This window comes from Pelmatolapia mariae, linkage group LG16_19 (genome assembly GCF_036321145.2).
Source record: "Pelmatolapia mariae isolate MD_Pm_ZW linkage group LG16_19, Pm_UMD_F_2, whole genome shotgun sequence".
Lineage (NCBI taxonomy): Eukaryota > Metazoa > Chordata > Actinopteri > Cichliformes > Cichlidae > Pelmatolapia > Pelmatolapia mariae.
In genome coordinates, this window is record NC_086241.1 from 34,993,255 (window position 1) to 35,017,375 (window position 24,121).

Below are 24,121 nucleotides of genomic sequence, written 5' to 3' on the forward strand. Positions count from 1 at the left end.
AAATTTATAATCTGAATACGTACTTGCTGGCCACATTATTTTATAGAAGAAAAGGTCTAACTTTGGGCCTAAAAGGTCTTGACAGGAGACACAGGCTTGTGCAGTGTATGCTTTGCAAAAGTGAAACCGAAAGCAGAGTCTGAGTGTAAGTATTTTGAGTAGGTTATGAACAATCAGGTTATTCTTTAGTATCTTTTATGTATCTATATCTTTGGATTAAGCTTTTAGTAGAGGTTCTTGATTAAAACATTTACTTAACATATTACATATAAAGTTCCAATTTGGTTTTTGGTGAGAGGTCAGAAGTGCAACGGGAGAGATGAGAGAGCATTTAAGGATGAGACACACATACACACACAGTTTCAGTTGTGTACGTGCTGGCCTTCTGTCTGGTGGAAAGGTTACAAGGTTTAGCTGATGAAGTGAAGGGTGAAACAAAGTGCAAGCAGGGGCTGACACATACACACACACACACCGTAGATAGACTCAGTTATATAGGTAAAAGTTAATCATGTTTTGCTTGCAACTGCAAAATTGTGCGTGCGTATGTGATAGTTTGTGCAGAACGTGTGCCTGATGTTCCAGACAGATAAGCGAGCGTCCGGGGACAACAGGAAGACACCTGGATGGAGACGAGACGATGTTCTTTTTAAACTATGTTAAAAGTCATTGTGGTTTTGGATTGACGTATGCTGTACTGGATCTGCCTGGCAACAGAAGAGGGGCTGTACTATTTCACCCCTATAAAGTCTTTGTTCTGACTATTGTAAGACAGTTCAACACTGAATCTGTACAGTGTTGGCTCCACGCTGCGTGTATTCGTTAAAATGTCGTCTAACTTTACCCGGCCGGATCAGTGGTCGTTATTTTGGAATCCCCCTCAATTTATGAATCTTAACAGACCCGATCTGGGAGTATAAAGAATGGGGAATTTATATGTAGCATGCCTGATCTCTGCTTACCTGTAGAAGTCATGTCAGGTTTAGGGTTGGGTTAGGGATAGATTAGGGGTTTAGGGTCAGTGGGGTTAGTAGGCAATTTTTTTATGTGCGTATCTGTCCCAAATTGATCTATTTCAGCTGTTAGAAAGACCAGTTTTTATTAGTTTTTGAGACATACATTCATATTTCAGTTAGCAAAACAATGGTCTGAAAGTGACCATTTAAAAAATATTTCTTGAAAAAGATTTTAATGTGAAAAACTAAAATTTCATGTTTTAGGGTTGCACAGCATCAACGTGTTAGCACGGTTAGCCCATTAACGCGTTAGTGCCGTGCAGCCCCTAGCATGGGGCAATCCGTGCTAACAGAGATTTGCCGCGTGAATGCGGTTATGACGTTAACGTCATTTTAATGAGAGTAACGCTGGCAGCACTAATTCTAATGTATAAAACTAAAATTTCACAGCACTCACTATATATGGGTAAACTTTGGACCATAAAACCTTTAAGCAAATTGGAGTTGTTTAAGTAGAAAATGTTACCAAACATGTAATAATAATAATAATAATAATAATAATAATACATTTTATTTATAGGTGCCTTTCAGACCCTCATGGATGTACTGATTTGAGATGGAATGACTGATATAATAGAAGAACATATTCTTTAAAGAATACTATATTGAAATTACTCTTCAAACAAACAGTAGAAAACTGATCTTTTTTTGCTGGGAAATAGCCCAACATGAGCTTCATTAAAATGGCTTTGTGTCTTTTCTTTCTTGGTTGGTGCTCAACAGGAAGGAGTATACCTCCTGTCACCTGGAGATTGACAGCAGTCTTCATTCCGATGCTGGAGTGTACAAAGTGACACTAGAAAACAAGCTGGGAAGTGCCAGTGCCACCATCAATGTCAAAGTCATCGGTATTTAAACACACATGGCCAGTTTGTACATCACTGGAGAGACACACTGAACCTGGAGCCGATTTTTTTTTTCATGTCTCTATGTCTTTGTCTTCAGGGCTTCCTGGTCCTTGCAAGGAAATTGTGGCTTCTGAGATCACAAAGAGCTCCTGTAAAGTTACATGGGATCCACCAGATTATGATGGTGGTAGTCCAATTCTTCACTATGTCTTGCAGGTCTGAGATGGCAGCGTGTTTTTACTGATCACGTTAGAAATCTGACAGTGAAAATAAAATGCTCATGTGTTTTTTCATTTGTTACTTTTGTGGTGCCACACAGCGGCGTGAGGCTGGCAGGAGGACATACGTCAACATAATGTCAGGAGAGTGCAAGGTGAGCTGGGTGGTCAAAGATCTCATCCACAATGGAGAGTACTACTTCAGGGTCCAGGCCGTTAACAAGATTGGAGGAGGAGAGTTCATCGAGCTCCGCAACCCAGTCATCGCCGAGGACCAGAAACGTAAGGAAATCAAATCTGGTGATGTCATAGAAGGATTCTACTTCCTGCTGTGAGAATGCCAGTAGAGAATATGATCACTTGGGATGGAGATGGAGATTAGCTAAAGCATTCACCCTTAACCATTCGATTTTTCCAGTTTAAGATTGATTATTAGTTCTTAAAGTTTTATAGCACTTGTACTCAGTGTTGGGGAGTAATGGAATACATGTACCAGCGTTAAGTATTTAAAATACAAAATATGAGTAACTGTATTCCGTTACAGTTACCGTTTAAAAAGGTGGTATTCAGAATACAGTTACTTTGTTGAACTAAATGGATTCCTGTTTCATATGTTCGGCTATGTCCTCTCTATTTTTGGTGATTCCACGTCGATGGAAACCCAAACAAAACACGCTACAGGCCCTAATGCCCGTGTCTCAATCTCACGGCCCATGTCACCCCTAGCTGCATAATGACATGAAGAAATATTTTTTAAAATTATTACTCAAAACATTATTTAGGTTGTCACCAAGCAGAAACGGGAGCTGGAAGCATGTAAATATAATAATAACCACTGCAGCCAAGAAGAGTGCCTGACGAGCCCAGTTGTAAGTAAGCTATTAAGACTCGACTGTACACTGTGTTCGTGTTTTCCTCCGAAAAAATAAGTTCCGTTGGAGCAGCCTTTCAACGCCTCTCTCTGTCTCTCGCTAGCAAAGTTGACCCAGACAACAAAGTAAAGCTAGTTTTCGGCTATGAGCCCGACACGAACCCGACGTATTAGCCAGAGGTCCCTTTACTACGGTTCAGAGCCACGGACCTGTTTTATATACGCGCGGAATAGTTTTCTATACGAGATCGCTGCAAAAAGTGCAGCCTTACCTAATGTCCACCTACTGTTACTCATTTATATTAAGATTTAAACATCTAGTTGGTATTGGTATGGAGAGTAACCTTCAGTAATAGTAATAAATCACACAGCAATAGTACATTCATGTAGTTGTAAAAAGCATGATGATATATTAAGTAATCCAAAGTATTCAGAATACGTTACTCTCATTGAGTAACGTAACGGAATACGTTACAAAATACATTTTGGGGCATGTAATCTGTAATCTGTAGTGGAATACATTTTAAAAGTAACCTTCCCAACACTGCTTGTAGTCATCTGCTCACCTTGCAACTCTATCTCTGCGTACAATACATATGGGCGTGTCTCATGTTGCATTTCGTACTTATATTAAGATTGAGTAGATGTGAAACTAATGCAGGGCAGACCCTAACAACTCAGTCATAATATTGATTGAATTCTTCATTCAAATATGAGCCAATTCATGTTTTAATAGCCAGACTTTGGCATAGCACAACACTATGCCATAGTTATGTTATTCCAATAACCTTATTGAGGTTTTTAAGCTGTTTGCATTATTAAAGCTGTATTAGTATTTGTGTGGCATGTATCTTATCATATATGAAGTCTTTTTAGTGTGTTAAATTAGAGAGAAACATTCAACAGAATATTTCATCCATGTGAAAATAAATATTTCATTTTTCTAAGTTTTAAATGTTTGACATTTTGCTTCCAAGAGAAATCTAACTGAATGCAAAATCTTGTTCCAGATGCTCCTGACCCACCAGTGGATGTGGAGACCCACAACCCCACATCCAGTACTGTTACTCTAACCTGGAAGGCTCCCATGTATGATGGTGGCTCCAAAATCATGGGCTACATCCTAGAGAAGCAGCAGAAAGGAGAGGACAAGTGGGAGAGGTGCAATGACTTCCTGGTGCCTGTACTATCCTACACCGTCAGAGGATTGACAGAAGGAAAGAACTTCACCTTTAGAGTCAGAGCTGAAAATGCTGCTGGGATCAGTGAGCCATCACGCAACACGCCATTTATCAAGGCCGCCGATACCATTGGTATGTATCAGCCGTGTGGTCTCGTTCTCTCTCGATCTATCTCTCACTTTCTCTATTTCTAGGTACGCATTTCTGTTTGTCTGATTTTATTTCTCTCTTAGATCCTCCAAAGGTTTTCCTGAGTGGCAGCTTGCAGTCTGGTCTCAGCGTGAAGCGAGGCTACGAGATCTGCCTGGATGCCAACATTTCAGGATCTCCGTACCCTCAGATCACCTGGTACTGGAACAACCAATCAATTCGACCTGAGCCACTCCGGAAGAGACCTGAAAAACCCCTGAAGAAGAAGGTGGAAAAGAAGGAAGAGGAAAAGAAGGAGGAAAAGGAGAAAGAAGAGGGGACAGCTGAGAAGAAAGAGGAGAAGGAGGGAGAGGTGAAAGAACCTGAGGAAAAAGAAGGCGAGGTGAAAAAGGAGGAGGAAGTTCCAGAACCAGAGGTGGAGGAGCCAGACTACCCCACCATAAATGAACGCCTGGCCATCGACAATAGCCACAGGGGTGTATCCTCTATCATTATCAGGGACTCGATTCGCCCTGATCATGGTGTCTACATGGTGAAGGTGGAGAACGACCATGGCATTGCCTCGGCAACCTGCGAGGTCAACATACTCGGTGCGAGTTCTTTTGTGTTTTCTATAACCAAAGCTTTATACTTCAAAGCTAATCATGTGTTACAAAAAAGATACAAAAAGTTCAAATCTGAACATTTATTCTGTCTACAGATACTCCTGGGCCTCCAGTAAACTTTAGATTCGAGGAGGTGAGGAAGAACTCTGTGATCTGCAAGTGGGATCCCCCTCTGGATGATGGTGGCAGCGAGATTCTCAACTACACCCTGGAACAGAAAGACAACTCCAAGCTGGAGATTGGTTGGAGCACCGTTACCGCAATATTGAAAGGATGTCGTTACTTGGTGCCCAAACTCATTGAGAAGAAGGAGTACATCTTTAGGGTCGTGGCTGAGAACAAGTATGGTGCAGGCCCACCCTGTGTCTCCAAACCGGTCATTGCCAAGAATCCTTTTGGTATGGGTGCAGTTATTATTATTCTGGTCTATGCTGTAAGCTAGTTTTTGGTTTTGTTTTATTTGTTTGTTGTTTTTTTCAGCTTGGTTTGTAGAGCTTTAAAGCACAAAAATGTTTGTAACTGATTAAAGGTCAGCTGAAATTAAATATATGTCATTATGTAGATTAATTAACAGATAACTGTACTATTAATGAACTTAAAGGTATACAAACAATAGTAACATACCACTTATTTTTGTTCTGCTATTTCATCTCGGTATGTCCTTAGAACCTCCCGAAGCACCTGATAAACCACAAGTTGATGACATCACAGCCAATAGCATGCTGGTCACGTGGAATGAACCAAATGATAATGGCAGCCCCATCTTGGGATACTGGGTGGAGCGCCGTGAGATCAACAGCTCACACTGGGCACGTGTAAATAGGTGAGAAAACCATACAATGTAACCATTTTCTTTCTTTCTTTTTTCCCAATTTGAAACAAGACACATGAAAGTGCATATTGGCTTGTGTGAGGGTAATAACAAAGCCTTCATGGTACCTTTGGTCTTCAGGAACATCATCCCTGTCCCTGAGCTAAATGTTGAAGGTCTGATCGAGGGGCTGACTTACATCTTTAGAGTGGCTGCCGAAAACCAGGCCGGCCCTGGAAAGTTCAGTGTTCCCTCTGAACCCAAGACTGCCCACCCAGCTATTTGTACGTAAACTGTTCTAAATCCTTCGTTCGACAGAACTGCGAGTTGTGTTCTTGTATCTGTCCGTGAAAATAAAAAGCATCACTAAATGTTTTATTCGTAGTTATATCCATGTATAACACTTATTTAATATTTGAAAAATGAGCAACTGGCAATTTTTAGAATTTAGAAGTATGAAGAAGAAAAAGTTATGGTAAAATTATTTGCTCCTTTTCAGAATTTTTTTTTTTTTTTTTTTATACTTGTCACATTTATATGTTTCAGATAAAATTTCAAACAAATTTTAATATTAGAAATTGATAACCTGAGTAAATAGAAAATATTTTTTAAAAGATTATTTCATTCTCATTCACATTACAGGGCCTCGAAAGAGTCCTGTATTGTTATTTTTCGTCACTACCTCCCCGAGTCGTGAGGGGATCATTTGTGCGCGTGCTGCCTTCCTTGGATGTGGTAGTCGTTTGTCAGGTTCTCTCCGGAATCGAACCCTGATTCCCCATTACCTGTGGTCAAACATGGCAGGCAGATAAGGTGCCATCGAAAGTTAATATGGCAAGCATTCGAACGAGACATCGCCGCCGTGGAGGGAAAGGGTTACAGTTTAACATTTTGAAGAGTCCTGTTGCATCTGGCATAAAATGAGCAAATGAATGGAACCATGAATTCTCTTCTCTACTAGAAAATCCTGAAAGAGAATATTCAGTCATCACTTTGTGCCCTGAAGCTCAAGTGCGCCCAGGTTATGGAGCAGTACGATGATACAAAACACACCAGCAAGTTCACGTCTGGATGGCCTAAAAAGCCTAATTGAAGGTTTAGGAGTAGCCTAGAGTAACTCCAGACTTAAAACATATAGAAATGGATTGACATGACTTCAAACAGGGCAATATGGCTGAATTCAAACATATCTGCAAAGAAGAGTAGACCAAAATTCTTCCACACCAATATAAAAGATTCATTGCCAGTTATTGCAAACACTTGATTGCAGTTCTTGCTGCGAGGGGTGGTAGAACCAGCTGTTAGGTTCACTTTTTCATATAGGGCCAGGTAGGTTTGGATAACGTTTTTCTCTTACTAAATGAAATCAACATTACAAAAAACAGAATTTTCTATTTACTTATGTTGTCTTTGTTAAATACAATTTGTTTGATGATCTAAAACATTAGATTAGATGATTTCCAAGTGTTTTTTTGTTTTAGTATAATATTTGAACTGAATTACTTCCTACCTCATCTGGGTATAGTTATTCTCACTGAAATATAGTCAATCGTAAGGTGAGATTCATCTGTGTTTACTTTGACCCTACAGTGCCTCCAGGTCCTCCAGTTGCCCGAGTGGCAGCAACTACTGACCACTCCATTGAAGTTGAGTGGGACCCACCTGCTGACAATGGAGGTGGGGAAATCCTGGGATATCATGTGGATAAGGTGAAAAAGTTACTTCTCATAAGTTTTTAACTTTGTTCTTGAGATTCTGTCATGTTAGAAGTTGATTTCAGTCCTGATGGATGTTCTTGTTTGTTCTGTGGTGTTATTCAGGCTATGGCTGGTACCAAGGACTGGTCGAGATCTACGGAACGTCCATGGAAGACTCGGAACTTCACTGTTTATGGAGTCAGAGAGGGAGCAAAGTACATGGTCAGAGTCATTGCCTGTAATGCTGCTGGAGAGGGAACACCAGGATTCACAGAGTCTGTATTCGTCAGAAATCCTGCAGGTTAGCTGAAAAACTCAGAAAAATGTTTTTAAAAATGTAGAAATTTGAACCAGTGTTCAATTAGATCAAATCTTGTTTAATTTAGTATTGATGTATATCTCCTTCTTCTTCTTGTGTTTTATTTGTTTGTTTTTCATTCTTTGCTTCTTTGCTGGTCATCACTAACAGAGATCCCTGTAATTGAATTGGATCTGTCTGTCAAGAATGGCGTCGTGATCAGAGCTGGAGAAAACCTCCTTATACCTGCTACAGTCACAGGTAAACCCTACCCAGCCATCACCTGGACCAAGGATGATGGCAAACCTGACAAAGACCGTGTGGAGATCCTCACTGAGGACAACAACAGCATCTTTTCAGTCAAGAATGTCCAGAGGAAAGACTGCGGCAAATATCAAATCTCTGCTTGCAACCCCAGTGGCACCAAGTCTGCATGGACCAGAGTGGAGGTCGTGGGTGAGTCCAGGACGTTAGAATTCAGGCTGAACTTCTAATTAGTTGAACAAATGATCAAACAGAATAATATTGTTTTATTTTCAGATGTCCCTGGACCTGTCACAGACCTGAAGCCTGTTGTTGTCACTCGTAAGATGATCTTTCTGAACTGGGATGACCCTGAAGACGATGGAGGCAGTGACTTGACCGGCTTCCTCGTGGAGCGAAGAGATCCCAAGATGCACACATGGAGGCAACCTGTTGAAACCGCCTCGTCCAAGTGTGAGTGTGTGGGCATTAATGAGGGACAAGAATACCTGTTCCGTGTCATCGCCAAGAACAAATATGGCCTGGGCCCACCTGTTGAACTAGGACCCATCAAGGCTGTAGACCCACAGGGTGAGTGCTACGTTTATTTTCATTCTATGGATGTTGGGGATTTTGAGTTTAGAAGCAGTGTGAAATGTGGAAGTGTATTTGAAACAAGTTTCTTGTGTGGTTTTGCAGGCCCGCCATCATATCCTGAGAAGTTCCACTACACTGAACGCACAAAGAACTCCATCACGTTCGCCTGGAAACCACCACGTAATGATGGCGGCAGCCCTATCATTGGTTACTTTGTTGAGAAAAAGAGGCAGGACCAGCAGGCCTTTGAGCCCTGCAACACTGAGATCTGTCCCAACATGACTATGACTGTGGAGGGCCTGGATGATGCCTGGATGTACGAGTTCAGAATCAAGTGTGCCAACCTTATTGGAGAGAGTGAGCCATCCATCCCACTGACTGTGGTTATCCAAGATGATGAAGGTAAAGCCTGAAAACTTCTACTTGTTCAAGTAATGGACGGAAGAGTTTTCTCCAGAAAAATGTATATAAAATAAAGAAGTCAACCCTGGTGGATGCTAATAACTTGGCTCATACCTATTTGCATTCTGATTTGGTTGATTTCTGTCTTGCCTCTCTCAGTGGCTCCTGAGGTTCACATGCTGAATCAGTTCAAAGGGGACACCATTACTGTGAAGAAGGGTGAATCCATCGAGATCCCAGCTGATGTCCTGGGACTCCCCATCCCTAAGATCGAGTGGTCTAAGGATGACGTAGTGATCGAGAAGCCTACTGAGACTCTACTGATGGAGACAAATGTGACTGGCAGAATGAATTGCAAGACCATGCTGTCCATCCCAGCAGCCAACAGGAGGGACCGTGGCAGTTACACTGTGGCTGCCTCCAACAACATGGGTTCAGCCAAGCACACGGTCTATGTCATGGTGCTTGGTGAGTTGAAATCATGTCACCGAGGTGGTACTTTATAACATAAAATATGGTGTTATGTTATTAGTTATGCTAGTTCTGTTTGTATCAGAATAACCAGCTGACAGTGTCCTGACTGAACTCATGCTCCTCTCTTCAGACCGACCAACTCCACCAAGGAATGTGACAGTATCCAATATCAGGGGTGAGTCCTGCTACCTCAACTGGGACGCACCACTTGATAATGGCGGAAGTGAACTGACCAACTACATCATTGAGAAGAAGGAAGTGGTAACAGAGGTGCCTGAGGTGGAAGAGGGACAGGAAGCTCCACCTGAACCACAGTGGGAGGAGGTTACAAATAGCATAATTGAGAGAAAATATGGGGTATGTCTTTATAATAGTGGCACCAACTACAAGTTATATTAATAATAATAAATGCAGTCCAATTGGTTTCCAATTGTAACATCACCTACATCTTCTGAAGGTCTGGAACCTGGAAAACAAAAAGACCTACCTTTTCCGGGTACGGGCTGAGAACCGCTACGGTAAATCTGATCCCTGCACAACTGAGGAAGTTCATATTATAGACCCCTTCGGCCTTCCTGGCCCACCAGAGAAACCAACAATTGCAGAGTACTGCAAGACCTCCATGACTCTAACCTGGGAACCTCCCAGAGATAATGGAGGCTCCACGATTATTGGTTACTGGCTGGAAAAAAGGGAGAAAGGCACTGCTTACTGGGCTAAAGTCAATAAGATGCCCATCACAAAGAGGGGCATGAAAGGCTGGGACTACCAGGTGAGCTGTGGGGCTTTGTAGTAATTTTAACATTTATTTTAAGCAAAGCACTGCCTCGGCGTGTACAACTCCTTGTTTAGAAATTGAATACTGTTGCATTATGTGTCTCTCAGGTGACACGTCTGTTTGAAGGAACAGAGTACGAGTTTAGGGTTGCAGCCTGTAATTCAGCAGGAACCGGACCTTTCAGTGGACCATCTGACTCTGCCTTTGCTGTTGACCCTATCAGTAAGTAAAGGACAACGCGTGTCTTTTTCAAACCCACCAGCTTACTTAAGTCTGGTGTTGGCCACCAGATTCGGGGGGATGATGAACGATAGAATTTAAGATTCCTAAAATGGATACTTTTTTCACATTCTGTTGCTTTTCTCTGCAGCTCCTCCAAGCATGCCTGCTGCTCCTGAGGTAGCTGATAAGACAAAACACAATGTCACACTCTCCTGGAAACCACCAGAGAGTGATGGTGGCAGTCCCATCAAGGGCTACATTATCCAGATACAGGACGAGGGGACATCAGAGTGGGTGAGAGTAAATGATCCTGAAACCCTGCACCCCACTACTGAGTTTACAGTGCCAAGCCTCCGCGAGCTGAAGCGCTACCGCTTCAGGATCATTGCTGTCAATGACATTGGAGAGTCTGATCCCAGCCCCCGCACTAGTGAAGTTCTTATTGAGGATGTTCAACGTATGTCTGAATTTAAAGTAATTTTCACTACAATAAGTAGATACTGTGTATTTCATCCACTGATGTGTCTATCGATTCCTACTCAACAGTTCCACCTTCAATCACACTTGACGTGATGGCAGATGAGCTGGTTTCCATCCGTGCTGGAGATCCCATTAGAATCCCCACCACCATCAAAGGCCGGCCCACTCCTAAGGTAACCTGGGACTTTGACGGCAAAGCCAAGACGCACAAGAAAAACAAACTCCACACACTGCCTGTGGACTCTGAGGTGAGACCTTAATACCACATTTTCCAGTAAAAAAAAATCACCTTTCTGAAGAGTTCTTGCCCTTGTTTCCCTTATTTTTCACTTGTCTGTTAAAATTTTATTATCACCATTGCATTATTATATTTGTGTTTGTATATCTTACAAAATACAGAAGACAATTCTTTAAATATTTTTTTGTTTTGCTTATTCAGGTGGAGTCCACAGACACCACTTCTGTTGTGACTATACCTGTCAGTCTGAGGAGTCACTCTGGACGTTACACCATCACAGCCAAGAACAAGTCCGGACAGAAACACCTCAACATCAGGGTCATTGTCCTCGGTATGTTTGTGACTCTTTTTTTTAAGAGAAGCATACTTATAGATGACTAGCAATGGCAGAGTGGCATATTTTTCCCGTGTCCTAAATGTTTTACTGTGCTTGTGGCTGCAGATGTTCCCGGACCTCCAAAGGACTTAAAGATCACTGACATCACCCGATCAACCATGAGGCTGATCTGGAAGCTCCCCGATACAGATGGAGGAGAGCGAATCAAGAGTTACTTTATTGAGAAGAAATCTGTGACCGACAAGGCCTGGACGAAGGTAAACATCACCTTGTTGTCAGTTTCTCTATCCTATTTTGCTAATTTTCAAAAGTAATGTATGGAAATAGTCCCTTTGATTAGATGTTGCAGGAATGGATAGAGACTCCCAGGCTAAATAGTAAGCTGCTTCTATGATTCTAATAATATGTCCATGACTCAGAAGCACTAGATGTAACCCTTAATCTTAAACAGCTAAGTTTAACTTTAAGATTCTGCTGTTTGTGATTGATTAGCTGAGGTTTTTGCTTTGTTATCAGGTTAATGTAGCCTGTGCTAGCCAGGCCTACGTGGTGCCAGGACTGCTAGAGGGTCAGGACTACCTGTTCAGAGTGCGAGCAGAGAACCGATTGGGATTCGGCCCGTTCACTGTCACCACTGAACCTGCCCGGGCCAGAGACCCCACCTGTGAGGACTTGCTTGGAATTTCAGCTCCAGATATGCAGCACATACTTCCAAAGTTTACATGAATTGCCCTAATATTAACTGTCCTCTTTCTCAGACCCACCTGACCCCCCCACCAAGCTGAAGGTTAACCTGGTGACAAAGAACACTGTCACCTTGAGCTGGGAGGCTCCCAAAAATAATGGTGGCTCTCCTGTGAAGCATTACATCATTGAACGATTGAGCTGGGACACCACCGGCAAGGAGAAAGAGACCTGGAAACAGTGCAACAAGAGAGATGTGGAAGAGCTCACCTTCGTGGTAGAGGATCTCAAAGAGGTCAGTCTTTCCTCTTCAAAGTATTCCTCCATGTACTGCTTGTTTCCTGTATTAATTAGAATCACATTTATTAATACATGGCTGGAGAAATTCAGAGCAAAGGCATATTTTAAATTTCACTTTTTGTCCTAGTTTTAAGATTGATCGTTTTCTTTCTGGAAGTTATTTAAGATGATTTCTAGAAAACTCAAACTGATAACTGATGAAAATGTAATGCAATAAATCCCCAAAAGTTGATTCTGTTCATCGGGGTGTAGCGTTTTCAGTGGGAGAAACGTTTCGTCACTCATCCAAGTGACGTCTTCAGTCTCAGGCTGCAGTCAGCCCCTTACCATAGGGGCTGACTATCCTGAGCTGTAGCTCAGGCGGTAGAGCAGGTCATCTACTGATCGGAAGGTTGGTGGTTCGATTCCTGGCTTCCCCTACTCTGCATGCCAAATATCCTTGGGCAAGATATTAACCCCAAAATGAATGTGTGTGAATGTTACTTAGAAAGCACTTAGAACAATGTGCTTGTGCGAATGGGTGTGAATGGGTGAATGCACAAGTTGTGTAAAGCGCTTTGAGTGCTCAGAAGAGTAGAAAAGCGCTATATAAGAACCAGTCCATTTACCATTACCATTTACCAACCTTACAAACAGAAAATTTGCCCAATAACTGAAACAAGCAGCACTAGCGAAAAATGGTCAGTTTCAAGATCATTAATATGCAAATTCTCATGACCACTGATCAATGTCCATGAGTACCATTCACAGAGAGCTGGGGAATGGCTGCAATCACAGCATTGTAAGATGGTGACAGATGTACCCTTAGGCCCCCTCTTCGATTCAGAGATGGTCTTTCCCTTTTCACGTAAATGGCCTCCTTGACTCCGCCCTCAAACCAGCGTTCCTCCCTGTCCAGGATGTGTACATCCTCATCATTGAAAGAGTGTCCACTGGCCTGTAGGTGTAAATAGACTGCAGAGTCCTGGCCTGACGATGTAGCTCTTCTGTGTTGTGCCATCCTCTTCACGAGAAGATGTTTGCTCTCCCCGATGTATAAATCCTGCCAATCCTCCTGGCACTTAACAGTGTACACTATGTTACTCTGTTTGTGTCGGGGGACCCGATCCTTGGGGGGAACCAATTTTTGGCAAAACTTTTCTCCCACTGAAAACGTTACCTCCAGATGAACAGAATCAGCTTTTTGGGATTTTCTTAGCTGGATGATTGAGCATGCATCAAGACATAATGCAATAAAGATTGTTTTTTTAAAGTTTTTTAAGATGATAAATATTTAGTGCATAATCTTTATGTCTATGTCTTTGCGATGTTACTGTAATTTTAACTTGTATTTCTCCAACACAAAATTTGAGAATTAAGTCAAAATGTATCCTGCAGAGAGAGTTGCTTCTGAGGGGCATTTATATTTTTTACTTAAAAAAACAAACAACAAAAAATAACAGGAGAGGATAAAAACTGAGCTTTCAGCCCACTGTTCCACAGTGATTTGGGAATTTCTACCGGAATTTTACCCAAACTTTGTGTTGACTGTCTTGTTAATCTACAGGGAGGAGAATATGAGTTCAGAGTAAAAGCTGTAAATGCTGCTGGACCCAGCCGACCCTCTGCCACCATTGGACCCATGGTCATCAAGGATCAGACATGTGAGCAACAGCCTCTTCAGCCAATGACAGGCTACTCATATTCCACTCTATTTCACCAGCACGTTTGTTTTTTAAGTCAAATATTTATAGGGACTGTTTCACGAACATCTGTGGGTGCCTGAGAATATTGCATTTAGTTAGCTTTATGATGGTGATTAACAAACAGTTTGTTTCATCTTTCTGCAGGTCCGCCCACTATTGAACTACGTGAGGCTATGGAGGGAGAGGAGGGCTGTGACATCAGCATTGTTGCGAAAATTAGTGGCTGTCCATTCCCCAGCCTCGTTTGGCACAAAGCCAGTCTGGACAAACCTGAGGAGAAGTCTGCCGTTCAGTATGACCAACATATCAACAAACTAGTAACCCAGGATAAGTGCACCCTTCTAATACAGCAAGCCAGCAGGCATGACAGCTCACTCTACAGCCTGACAGCCACTAATAGTCTGGGCACTGTTTGCAAGGACATCAAGCTCTCAGTGTTTGGTAAGAAATTCAACCTAAACATGTTGCATGTGTCTTTTCAACTCTCAAAAAATATTTGGATTTTATTTCTCAACAAAGCTGAATCACAGCAAACCATATTTCTTATCAGATAATTTAATTTAAAAGCAACAACAGTACAAGTTTCATTAACAGACGCGAGGCCTGGCAGAGCGCTGTGTCACCTTCAAATCAACAGCGCTATGCCCCAACTCAAAGCCTTTGCAGTATCCAAAGTCGGTTCTTTGTCTAAAAAAGTCCTTAATGTTGAATTAAAAACAACAATCTTCAGAGAGAATGAGAATGTCATTTTGTCCACTTGTATTTTGAAACAGAGACTCATAGTTTATTCAAATTGTGTGATGTTGTCAAATTAAGGTTAAAAGTCTTGTAGTAGTTTAATTATCAGGTGATAGCAGGTTTGATGACTGGTTGAAGTGATTTCCAGGTCTCTTTAGATATATGACTCAGCCTCCCTCCCTATGTAGGACCTCCCGGTCCCCCAGTCGGACCAATCAAGTTCACGGAGGTGTTTGCAGAAAGAATAGGCCTCGCCTGGAACCCTTCCATCGATGACGGTGGATCTAAGATCACCAACTACGTGGTTGAGAAGCGCGAGGAGAACAGGAAATCCTGGGTCCATGTCTCCAATGATCCCAAAGAGTGTACCTATGTGGTAACCCGGCTGACAGAGAACCATGAGTATGAGTTCAGAGTCATGGCTCAAAACAAGTTTGGAGTAGGCCCACCACTGGTCAGTGATCCAGAGAAGGCCAGAAATCTCTTCAGTGAGTTTAGACCATCATGCCTTCACCCTCATTACCCAAATGATGACAAATAACTTGTATTACACTTTATGTTAATATTAACTATTACATGTTAAATTATTTCTTTACAGTCCACTTACTGCATAATTTACCATCATCATTTTCTATTATTAAAAAAAGTACTGTTAATTCTATGGTTTTATATATCAGGACATATTAAAAAAGAAATTGGCCTTTAACAGGCCAATCTTGGACAATATTACATATTACACTGTGTCACTAACACCCACACTTCTAGAGGACTCTGATCTGTCTGTCAGGTAATTCATAGACAAATTATGTATTGATTATGGATGGATCATGGATAACAGCCCTGTCCTCTTGCAGCTGTCCCCGGTCAGTGTGAAAAGCCCACTGTGACAGAAGTCTGTCTGGAGTCAATGACTGTCAACTGGGAAGAACCCAAGTACGATGGCGGGTCCCCCATCACTGGCTACATCATCGAGAAGAAGGAGACCACTGCCAAGCGCTGGATACGTGTCAACCGTGAGCCCATTAGGGCACTGCCACTGGGCAACAACTGGGATGTCACTGGCCTACTGGAAGGGGCCGTATACCAGTTCAGGGTCATTGCTGTCAATGCTGCTGGCTGTGGACTGCCCAGTATACCTTCTGACCCCATACTCTGCAGAGACCCCATCAGTAAGACAGAAGTTATTATTGTGTTAAAGCATGTTAGCAGCAACATTGTAACAGAGATTAGATCATGTTAAATGATTCTCGAGCAAAACTAAAGTAAATGATCCCAAATGAAATGAAATGAAACTCCAGACAGCAAATTGTGTTGGTGGTGAAACATGTTTTACCTTTGTGTATGCTTCTAATCACATTTCTGATTTAGCAGAAACTAGAGCTTTACAGTATTTCAATTTGTGCATTCAGAGCCTCCTGGACCGCCCACTCCAAAGGTAACAGACTGGACAAAGTCTACAGTTGAGCTCGAGTGGATACCTCCTCTGGTGGACGGAGGGTCAAAAGTCACAGGCTACATTGTGGAGTTCAAGGAGGTGAACAAGGAGGAAGAGGAGAAGAAAGCTCAGAGGAGGCTACTCCTGAGTGTAGCTGAAGAGGAGAAGGAAACAGAAACTGAAGAGGCCTGGGAGAAGGTAAAAAGAGAAACAGATGAATAACAACAAAAATATACTGTTAAACTTCAGATTCTTTGTTTTTATCTGTTTTTATTCATCCAGTTGCTTGAAGTGAATCATAAATCTGTACATGATAAAAATAAAGGAAGAATGATTATGCTGAGGTGAAAACCACTTAGTTTGAATTGTTTGTGAACATATCGGTGAGGTTTGGTGTGGTCCTTCCTTAGTTCCATAAAATACAGCTGTGTTAGATTGCTAAAGTACGAGACCATATGAAACTGTTCTAGATCCATTCATTCATTCTACTGATTCTCTGACTTCAGGATTTGAGACAACTCCACAAAGCCAATGAAGATCCAGTATGTAGTGTTTTTAACATGATTAAGTGAAAGTTAATTTGCATTTCGCCTCTGCCCAGGCAAAGGACACTGAGATCAGAGGAACTAAATTTGTGGTGGCTGGCCTTAAGGAAGGTGGTCTGTACCGCTTCAGAGTCCGAGCTGTGAATGCTGCTGGAGTAGGAGACCCTGGATTAGTGTCTGAGCTAATTGAGCTCAAAGACAGAACAAGTAAGATACAGATCCAACTTTAACATATGTCAAAACAATGATTTTTGTTAATAACACAAACGTAAAAATTGTCCCCGTCTCGTGCAGTTCCTCCTGAGATGGATCTTGACGCCTCAGTGAAGGAGAAAATCGTAGTCCATGCCGGTGGCACCATCCGCATTATCGCCTACGTGTCGGGCAAACCTACCCCACAGATCACTTGGTGCCGAGATGACAGTGAGGTGCCCAAAGAGGCCGTGGTGGAGACGACAGGCATCTCTAATTCACTGGTCATTAAGAACTGCAGACGCCAACACCAGGGCATCTATACACTAAGTGCAAAGAACGAGGGCGGAGAGAGGAAGAAGGCGGTCATTGTTGAGGTCCTGGGTGGGTAATCACATTCACCTCAAACAATTTGAACATGCTGATGCATAAAGAGCTGTCCCATCCACTTTCTTAACCGCGTATCCAAGGCACCTTTATGTGCAGAGTAACTGAGCACGCATGGCAGAACTCCACTCTCTACTTAAAACAGAACTTTTTCTATATTTTCTTGTCTGACTCTGACTCCGTCCTTATCTCTACAGACGTTCCTGGACCAGTTGGTCTTCCCTTCGCTGGAGAGAACCTGACCAATGACTCCTGCAAGCTGACCTGGTACTCCCCTGAGGACGATGGCGGCTCAGCCATTACCAACTATATTATTGAGAAGAGAGAGTCAGACCGTATGGGTTGGACCTCTGTATCTTACACAGTGACAAGAAACAATGCTGTAGTACAAGGACTCATCGATGGCAAGGGCTACTTCTTCAGGATTGCAGCTGAGAACATCATAGGCATGGGACCTTTCGTCGAGACCGACAAGATGGTTCTCATCAAAGATCCCATCTGTAAGTCCAACATGTAGTAACCTGAAAGGAAAAGAGTCCGTTATTTAACATTTTAGTTGCAACTTCTTTACAATTTTAAGGGTTATCACCAAACTAGAAAAAAACATAATAGGAGTTATTACTGAATTGTTATATACAAAGTTTTTTTTAAATCCTCATTTCAAAGTTGCAACTATTAGGCATGAAATCTTTAGAAGACACTGATTTTATGTAGTTTTAAAAATTAATTAATGAATCAATTAATTATTACAAATTTGTTTTAAATCTATGGAAGCGCAAAAATAGTTTTTCATTTATATACTTTCAATAATTTGAATGTTAATTATAACCTGGAAGTAAATCTTTTTTACAAGTCAACTCCTCACAATTTGTGCAGAATATCTACAGGAAAACAACCACAACCGCTCGTGAGGCATGAAACCCTTTGACAGTCATTTGGGTAGAACAAAAAAAACTGCTATCACTCTGTGTTTGTATCTTCTGCAGCTGTCCCAGAGCGTCCTGAGGATCTAATCATCACAGCTATTACCAAAGACTCCATCTCTGTCACCTGGAGACCACCCAAATATGATGGTGGTGCAGATGTGACCAGCTATGTCCTTGAGTCCCGAATGATGGGCCATGACAACTTTGTGAGAGTAGGCGGAGAGGACAAGCTGATGGACAGAAGGTTCACACTAACTGGGCTGAAGGAAGGCTCAAGCCATGAGTTCAGAGTCTCAGCTGTCAACCAGGTGGGACAAGGCAAACCATCTTTTGCCACCAAACCTGTGCAGTGCAAGGATGAACTTGGTAAGTGACACAACATGACAACATTCATTTTATCAGAAAAACTAGTGACACACCAATGTGAAAACCAAGGATGGTAATTATGATTCAACATTGCTTATGAGGTATAACAGTTGTTTCAGCAAGTTGGTTTTGGGTTGTAGTTCAAGGTTTGTCAGTGTTTTACATAAAGTGATGTTTTAATGCTTCAGTTGTCAGCAAATGCCAGAGGCTGTGTGTTTTTATTCAGTCGTTCTATTCTGATAATGGAGATATCTTGAGTTTTCCTGGTCTCACGGATAAACTGATTAGATTCTGATTGTCAAAGATCATGGTTACCTTAATCTCACTAAACATACTCTTGGCCAATATGTTATTTTCTAATTATGAGGAAATTTAATACGAATATCTAAATGGCAGAGTGTCACCGTAGTGTGTATGGAAGTCTTATATGTTAACCCTGCTTCTCCAAATGATGTCAAAAGACAAAATTATGACATTTTATATTCAATAGGTCATGTTCATCTGTAAAAATCCTTTTTAGGTCAGGTTCTTCTAGGTCGTATTTCAGCAAAAGAGGGGAAGTCCAAATTTGGTTGGATACCGAATTGGTGACATTCACTCATTTTTGAACCCCACCTTCATGTGTGCTGATTGTAGGGTTTAAACTATGTGTGAACATTCCTGTTGCCTATGTTTGTTCTTACAAAATAACTGTAAATATATTTTTATTTTAAGTTATTTTTAAAGGCTTCAATGCATCTGTTGTATGATTTTCAACACACATGGACTGGAACTTGATCTTCGTGGTTGTTGTGGAAATACAATAAACAGGATTAAATAATTTGATATGAAGTAAGAAAATGTGACAAAATGTGCCATTATAACTGTTGTAGATGTGGAAATGGTCTTATATATCAGAGAAAATGATCTAGGGGAAGATTTTCAGCTGATATAATAACTAGCTTAACTGTTACCCCTGCAGAGCCACCGACTCTGGACCTGGACTTCAGGGAAAAGCTCATGGTAAAGGTGGGAGACAACTGCATGCTGTCGGGACGCTACAGTGGCAAACCGGCCCCTGCTATCACCTGGACAAAGAATGATGAGGACCTGAAGGCAGATGAGGACATCAGCCTCCACAGCACCACCCACCACCTCAGCCTCAACATCAGCAAGGCCAAGAGAGAACACACCGGCCGCTATTGTGTCAGCGTGGAGAATGCTGCTGGCACTCGCTCGGGAATCTGCACCATCACTGTGGTCGGTGAGTCACAGCAAAGAGCTAATGACCTCCAGCTGTGGAACTGACATAACACAAAAGTAGTATTGATCCGAACCAACACCTAACACCAGAAATGAAGGATATGTTAATGGATGTATCGAGACGAGTGGTAAGCTGCTTGTACATGACTCAAAATCAAATCAGAGGTTTAAAAACTAAAATTCAGAGAAGGCACTTAAAACAGTGCCTCTGTCTGTCTGAGCATTTAAGACCTAATGGCCACTTGTAGTCTGGAAAAAGTCAAGATTTTTTAGACTACTTGGATGCACAACACATCAAAATCAGACTGGAGCTGCAATATGGACCATAAGAGATATTTATGGTATATTATCAGGAAAAATGAGTGACAGATCCACATATGAGGGGCCTGGAAGGCTCTCTCTCTGTTCTTTTTAAATACCATAGGAAACAAAAGTAAGCCAGCAATCCGAGGGCGACGTACTGTTGGGGCAATGTGCAACATACTCAAGATAAGAAGACGCCTGTTTTTTTCGAGACCTTGTATATAAGGAGGAAATTTTTTAATTTGATTCTGGGGTTAACAGGGACCCACTGATGAGAAGCTAATATGAGAGCATTATAGCCTCTTTTTCTATTTTTCTTTTCTCATTTCTTTTGCTGCATTATTTTGGATCAACTGAAGGCTTTTGGGGGAACTTAGAACAACCTGATAACTACAGTAACTGAGCCTAGAAGTAAAAAAGGCTTGAACTTGTTTTTTAGAATTACTCTGAAACAGAATGTTTCTATACTGCAAAAATACTAATGCAATAAAGCACTCCTACATATTTGTTAAGTTTAGTAATTTTAATATCTAAATGATAACATTATTTTAAAATGTTTTGTCAGTGGTCAAGATGTTTAATTTAAGTTATAGTAAGTACCCTGAGATTTTAGATATTTTCCTTTACTTAACATGTTGAACAAGTAACTGTTTAAATGTGTAATAAATGTTACATTTGAGTATCCCAGTATTATAACCTTTTATAAGCCGAGGTGTGAAAATAAATGAAGATTTTCATGTTGCTGATCGCTGTAAATTCTTTTCCTGTCAGACCGTCCTCAGCCACCAGAGGGACCCGTAGAGTTCAACGAAGTCTACAGGAATTACATGGTAATCTCCTGGAAGCCGCCTCTGGATGATGGAGGCTGTGCTGTCTCCAACTACATCATTGAGAAGAGAGATACCAACAGAGACCTATGGATGCCTGTCACCTCATCCTGTACCAGAACCACCTGCAGAGTGAGTAGAGATATTTTAAGCACAGAAAATGTTGGAAACAGTGACAAGAAGTGCAAATCTGGACCAGAAGTTTAGTATGCACCTTATATGTAAGAAGATCCTGTGAAGATCTTTAATAAAAAGTTTATTTGAAATGCCAGAATTTTTACCATTCTTTTTTATTCTTTTGTTATCAAGAAAATAGTACAAAGGCTTTGATTACTAATATCCTTTCAGGTGCCAAAGCTAATCGAGGGCCGGGAGTACATCATTCGTATAATGGCTCAAAACATCTATGGCATCAGTGACCCTCTTCTGTCTGCAGAGACTAAAGCTAGAGACATTTTCAGTAAGTGATATTCACAGAGAACGACACACAAAAACAGCAAGCAATCCGCTTTTGTGTTTATAAAGTAAAAACAGCATGTAATTGCATTTCATTGTGTCTATTACAGAGACACCAGATGCTCCCAAGCAGCCTCTAGTGAAGGAAGTTTACCATGACTCTGCCCTAATCAGCTGGGAGCCGCCTGCTGATGGAGGGAAACCAATCACAGGCTACATTGTGGAGAGGAAGGAGACCATGGCCAACAGGTTCATAAATACATATAACACTAATAATTTAGGGCCCAGGCAACGTTTGTAGGTTTTTCTTCTAATTGCTTTTTCGTGTACTTACACAGCCATGACTGGCATGTCAAAGTACACAATCCAGACTTGTGTTCTCATGTTCTCATGCAAACCATGCGTTGTTTTTTTCTGAGTACTCTGGCTGTCGGGTCTAAACTCAGACCTCGCTGACTCAGAGACTTATTCCCGTGAAGGACAAAAAAGCAAGGCAACAGCGGTCGATCTATTTTACTTGCACAAGGGAGGCCTCGTCGGTATCTCAGGAACGCACTTCGAATCCTACCACAAAATGACCCCGACTCTGGCCTCCGCTCGCTGCCTTTTATTGAAAAAACAGTTACAATACACAATAATTTACACAAGCACCTCCCCTCGTAAAACCCCCTTGGTTACAAAGAAAGGCACCGTGTGTGTGTGTGTGTGTGTGTGTGTGCACGTGTGCGAGAATGTGTGTGTGTGTCTCTCTGTGTGAGTGACTTCCTGATCACAACTGTTCTTAACAACATCCTTGGTCATAAAGAGGGTAATCTCCCCCATACCCAATATATGGCTCAGTTCCTGTGTTGGTTCACCATACACAACACAGTGAAGCCATTAAAGGGCAGGAAGCTTACCAAACATCAAACAGAACCTTCACATACGATGTGCTTGTGATAAAACACCACAACCTCCCCCACAACCTCGACACGCTGGGGAGGGGGACAAAGGAATGCCTTTGATCACAGAGTTTGAAACAATGTAGAGATGGTAAGCATAAAAATGACAACATTTAACAGTTCACTTTAACACTGGCTTCCTCCTTCCTCAAGTAAAAAATATGCATGTTATTTATATTTATATAAATGCGGTGTCTCAACTCATCCAAGAAGTCACGTTGATGAGCAAGGAAATATTTCTCCAACTGAAAATGCATCGTCAAGATGAACAAAATCAACTTTCTGGGATTTACTTAGCTGACATGCATCAAGACATTAGCCTTTATGTTTCTCCTCTCAGGTGGGTTCGCTGCAACACAGAAAGAATCCATCCTAAGGTGGAGTATTGGGTGACTGACCTCCTGAAAGGCTGCGAGTATGAGTTCAGGGTCAGTGCTGAGAATGAAGTGGGAGCTGGAGACCCAAGCCCACCATCTAAACCTGTCTTTGCCAAAGATCCCATTGGTGAGTTGATCTCTTACAATTACACTCCATGTTATTATTAGTGGATGTAAATGCAGCACAAGAATATTCCTTCTTCTTTTCCCTAGTGAAACCTAGTCCGCCAGTGAACCTAAAGGCTATCGACTTTACCAAGGAGTCAGTTACCCTGTCATGGGAGCCACCTACCGACACTGGCAGAGGAAAAATCTTTGGATACTTGCTGGAGTTCCAGGCAGCTGGAAAGGAGGAATGGCACAAGGTGAGGAAGTTACTATGTGCCATTGAGGCGAGAGATATAACATGTAGACAACCCTTACAACTACATTTAACCTTTTAATTTCTTCATTTCAATTCTAATGTTCTTTTCTTTCTTTCTTTCTTTCTTGCTTTCTTGCTTTTTTATTTCACTGAATTTTGTGAATTTGGACAACAGGTGAACCAGACTCCAGACTCCTGCAAAGAAACCAAGTTTAAGGTTATCAACTTGGAAGATGGTGTTTTGTACCGCTTCAGAGTCATGGCTGTCAACGCTGCTGGGGAGTCCAACCCAGCCAACATTACTGAGCCAATTAGAGTACAGGACAGACTTGGTGAGTTGCCATTTCAGTGTCATAGAATGCTACATAAGTGCTACATATGTGTATTGAGGTACTCTAGTGTTTGTAGTCATTAATTCTCTCACTTCCTTCATCTACATCTTTCAGAGCCTCCAGAGTTGATTCTGGATGCCGGAATGACCCGAGAAGTTAAGGCCATGGCTGGCACTCATATTGCTCTGATAGCCGGCATCAAAGGTGTCCCATTTCCTACTGTCACCTGGAAGAAGAATGACGCAGAGGTTCCCCCTCGAGCAGATATCGAAACCAACCAGACAGGCACCAAGCTGGAGATGAGGTTCTGCCATCGTGGTGACTGTGGAGATTACACCCTAACTGTGGAGAATCCAGCTGGAACCAAGACTGCCACCTGCACTGTGCTAGTTCTTGGTAAGTACTGAATTATTTGTAGAATCTGATTATTAGCTAAAATTCAGTGGTGGTTTGAAGGGACACATCTGGAACTGAATCATCTGTGTGGTTTTTAATTTTGAAAAAGTGACTGTGATTAAGCACATTTTATTTTTGTGAGCCATCACCCAAGTCAGT

General features: G+C 41.8%; 1 protein-coding gene across 1 annotated transcript in view; it reads left to right on the forward strand.

The window, feature by feature from the left end:
- Positions 1-24,121, forward strand: part of ttn.2 (titin, tandem duplicate 2) — a 217,622-nt gene that overhangs the window by 130,199 nt on the left and 63,302 nt on the right. The window contains 40 exon segments of the mRNA XM_063497648.1: positions 1,740-1,864; positions 1,962-2,080; positions 2,184-2,364; positions 3,964-4,266; positions 4,368-4,874; positions 4,985-5,287; positions 5,556-5,712; positions 5,842-5,984; positions 7,291-7,409; positions 7,521-7,698; positions 7,867-8,151; positions 8,236-8,529; positions 8,638-8,937; positions 9,097-9,405; positions 9,542-9,768; positions 9,869-10,183; positions 10,297-10,411; positions 10,560-10,868; positions 10,958-11,139; positions 11,331-11,460; positions 11,572-11,723; positions 11,983-12,130; positions 12,225-12,445; positions 13,997-14,093; positions 14,280-14,576; positions 15,062-15,361; positions 15,728-16,042; positions 16,283-16,506; positions 16,910-17,060; positions 17,148-17,429; positions 17,630-17,932; positions 18,419-18,724; positions 19,686-19,967; positions 21,041-21,228; positions 21,445-21,556; positions 21,663-21,801; positions 22,834-22,997; positions 23,084-23,235; positions 23,410-23,566; positions 23,681-23,962. Of these exon segments, the coding sequence (XP_063353718.1) occupies positions 1,740-1,864; positions 1,962-2,080; positions 2,184-2,364; positions 3,964-4,266; positions 4,368-4,874; positions 4,985-5,287; positions 5,556-5,712; positions 5,842-5,984; positions 7,291-7,409; positions 7,521-7,698; positions 7,867-8,151; positions 8,236-8,529; positions 8,638-8,937; positions 9,097-9,405; positions 9,542-9,768; positions 9,869-10,183; positions 10,297-10,411; positions 10,560-10,868; positions 10,958-11,139; positions 11,331-11,460; positions 11,572-11,723; positions 11,983-12,130; positions 12,225-12,445; positions 13,997-14,093; positions 14,280-14,576; positions 15,062-15,361; positions 15,728-16,042; positions 16,283-16,506; positions 16,910-17,060; positions 17,148-17,429; positions 17,630-17,932; positions 18,419-18,724; positions 19,686-19,967; positions 21,041-21,228; positions 21,445-21,556; positions 21,663-21,801; positions 22,834-22,997; positions 23,084-23,235; positions 23,410-23,566; positions 23,681-23,962 (8,873 nt within the window).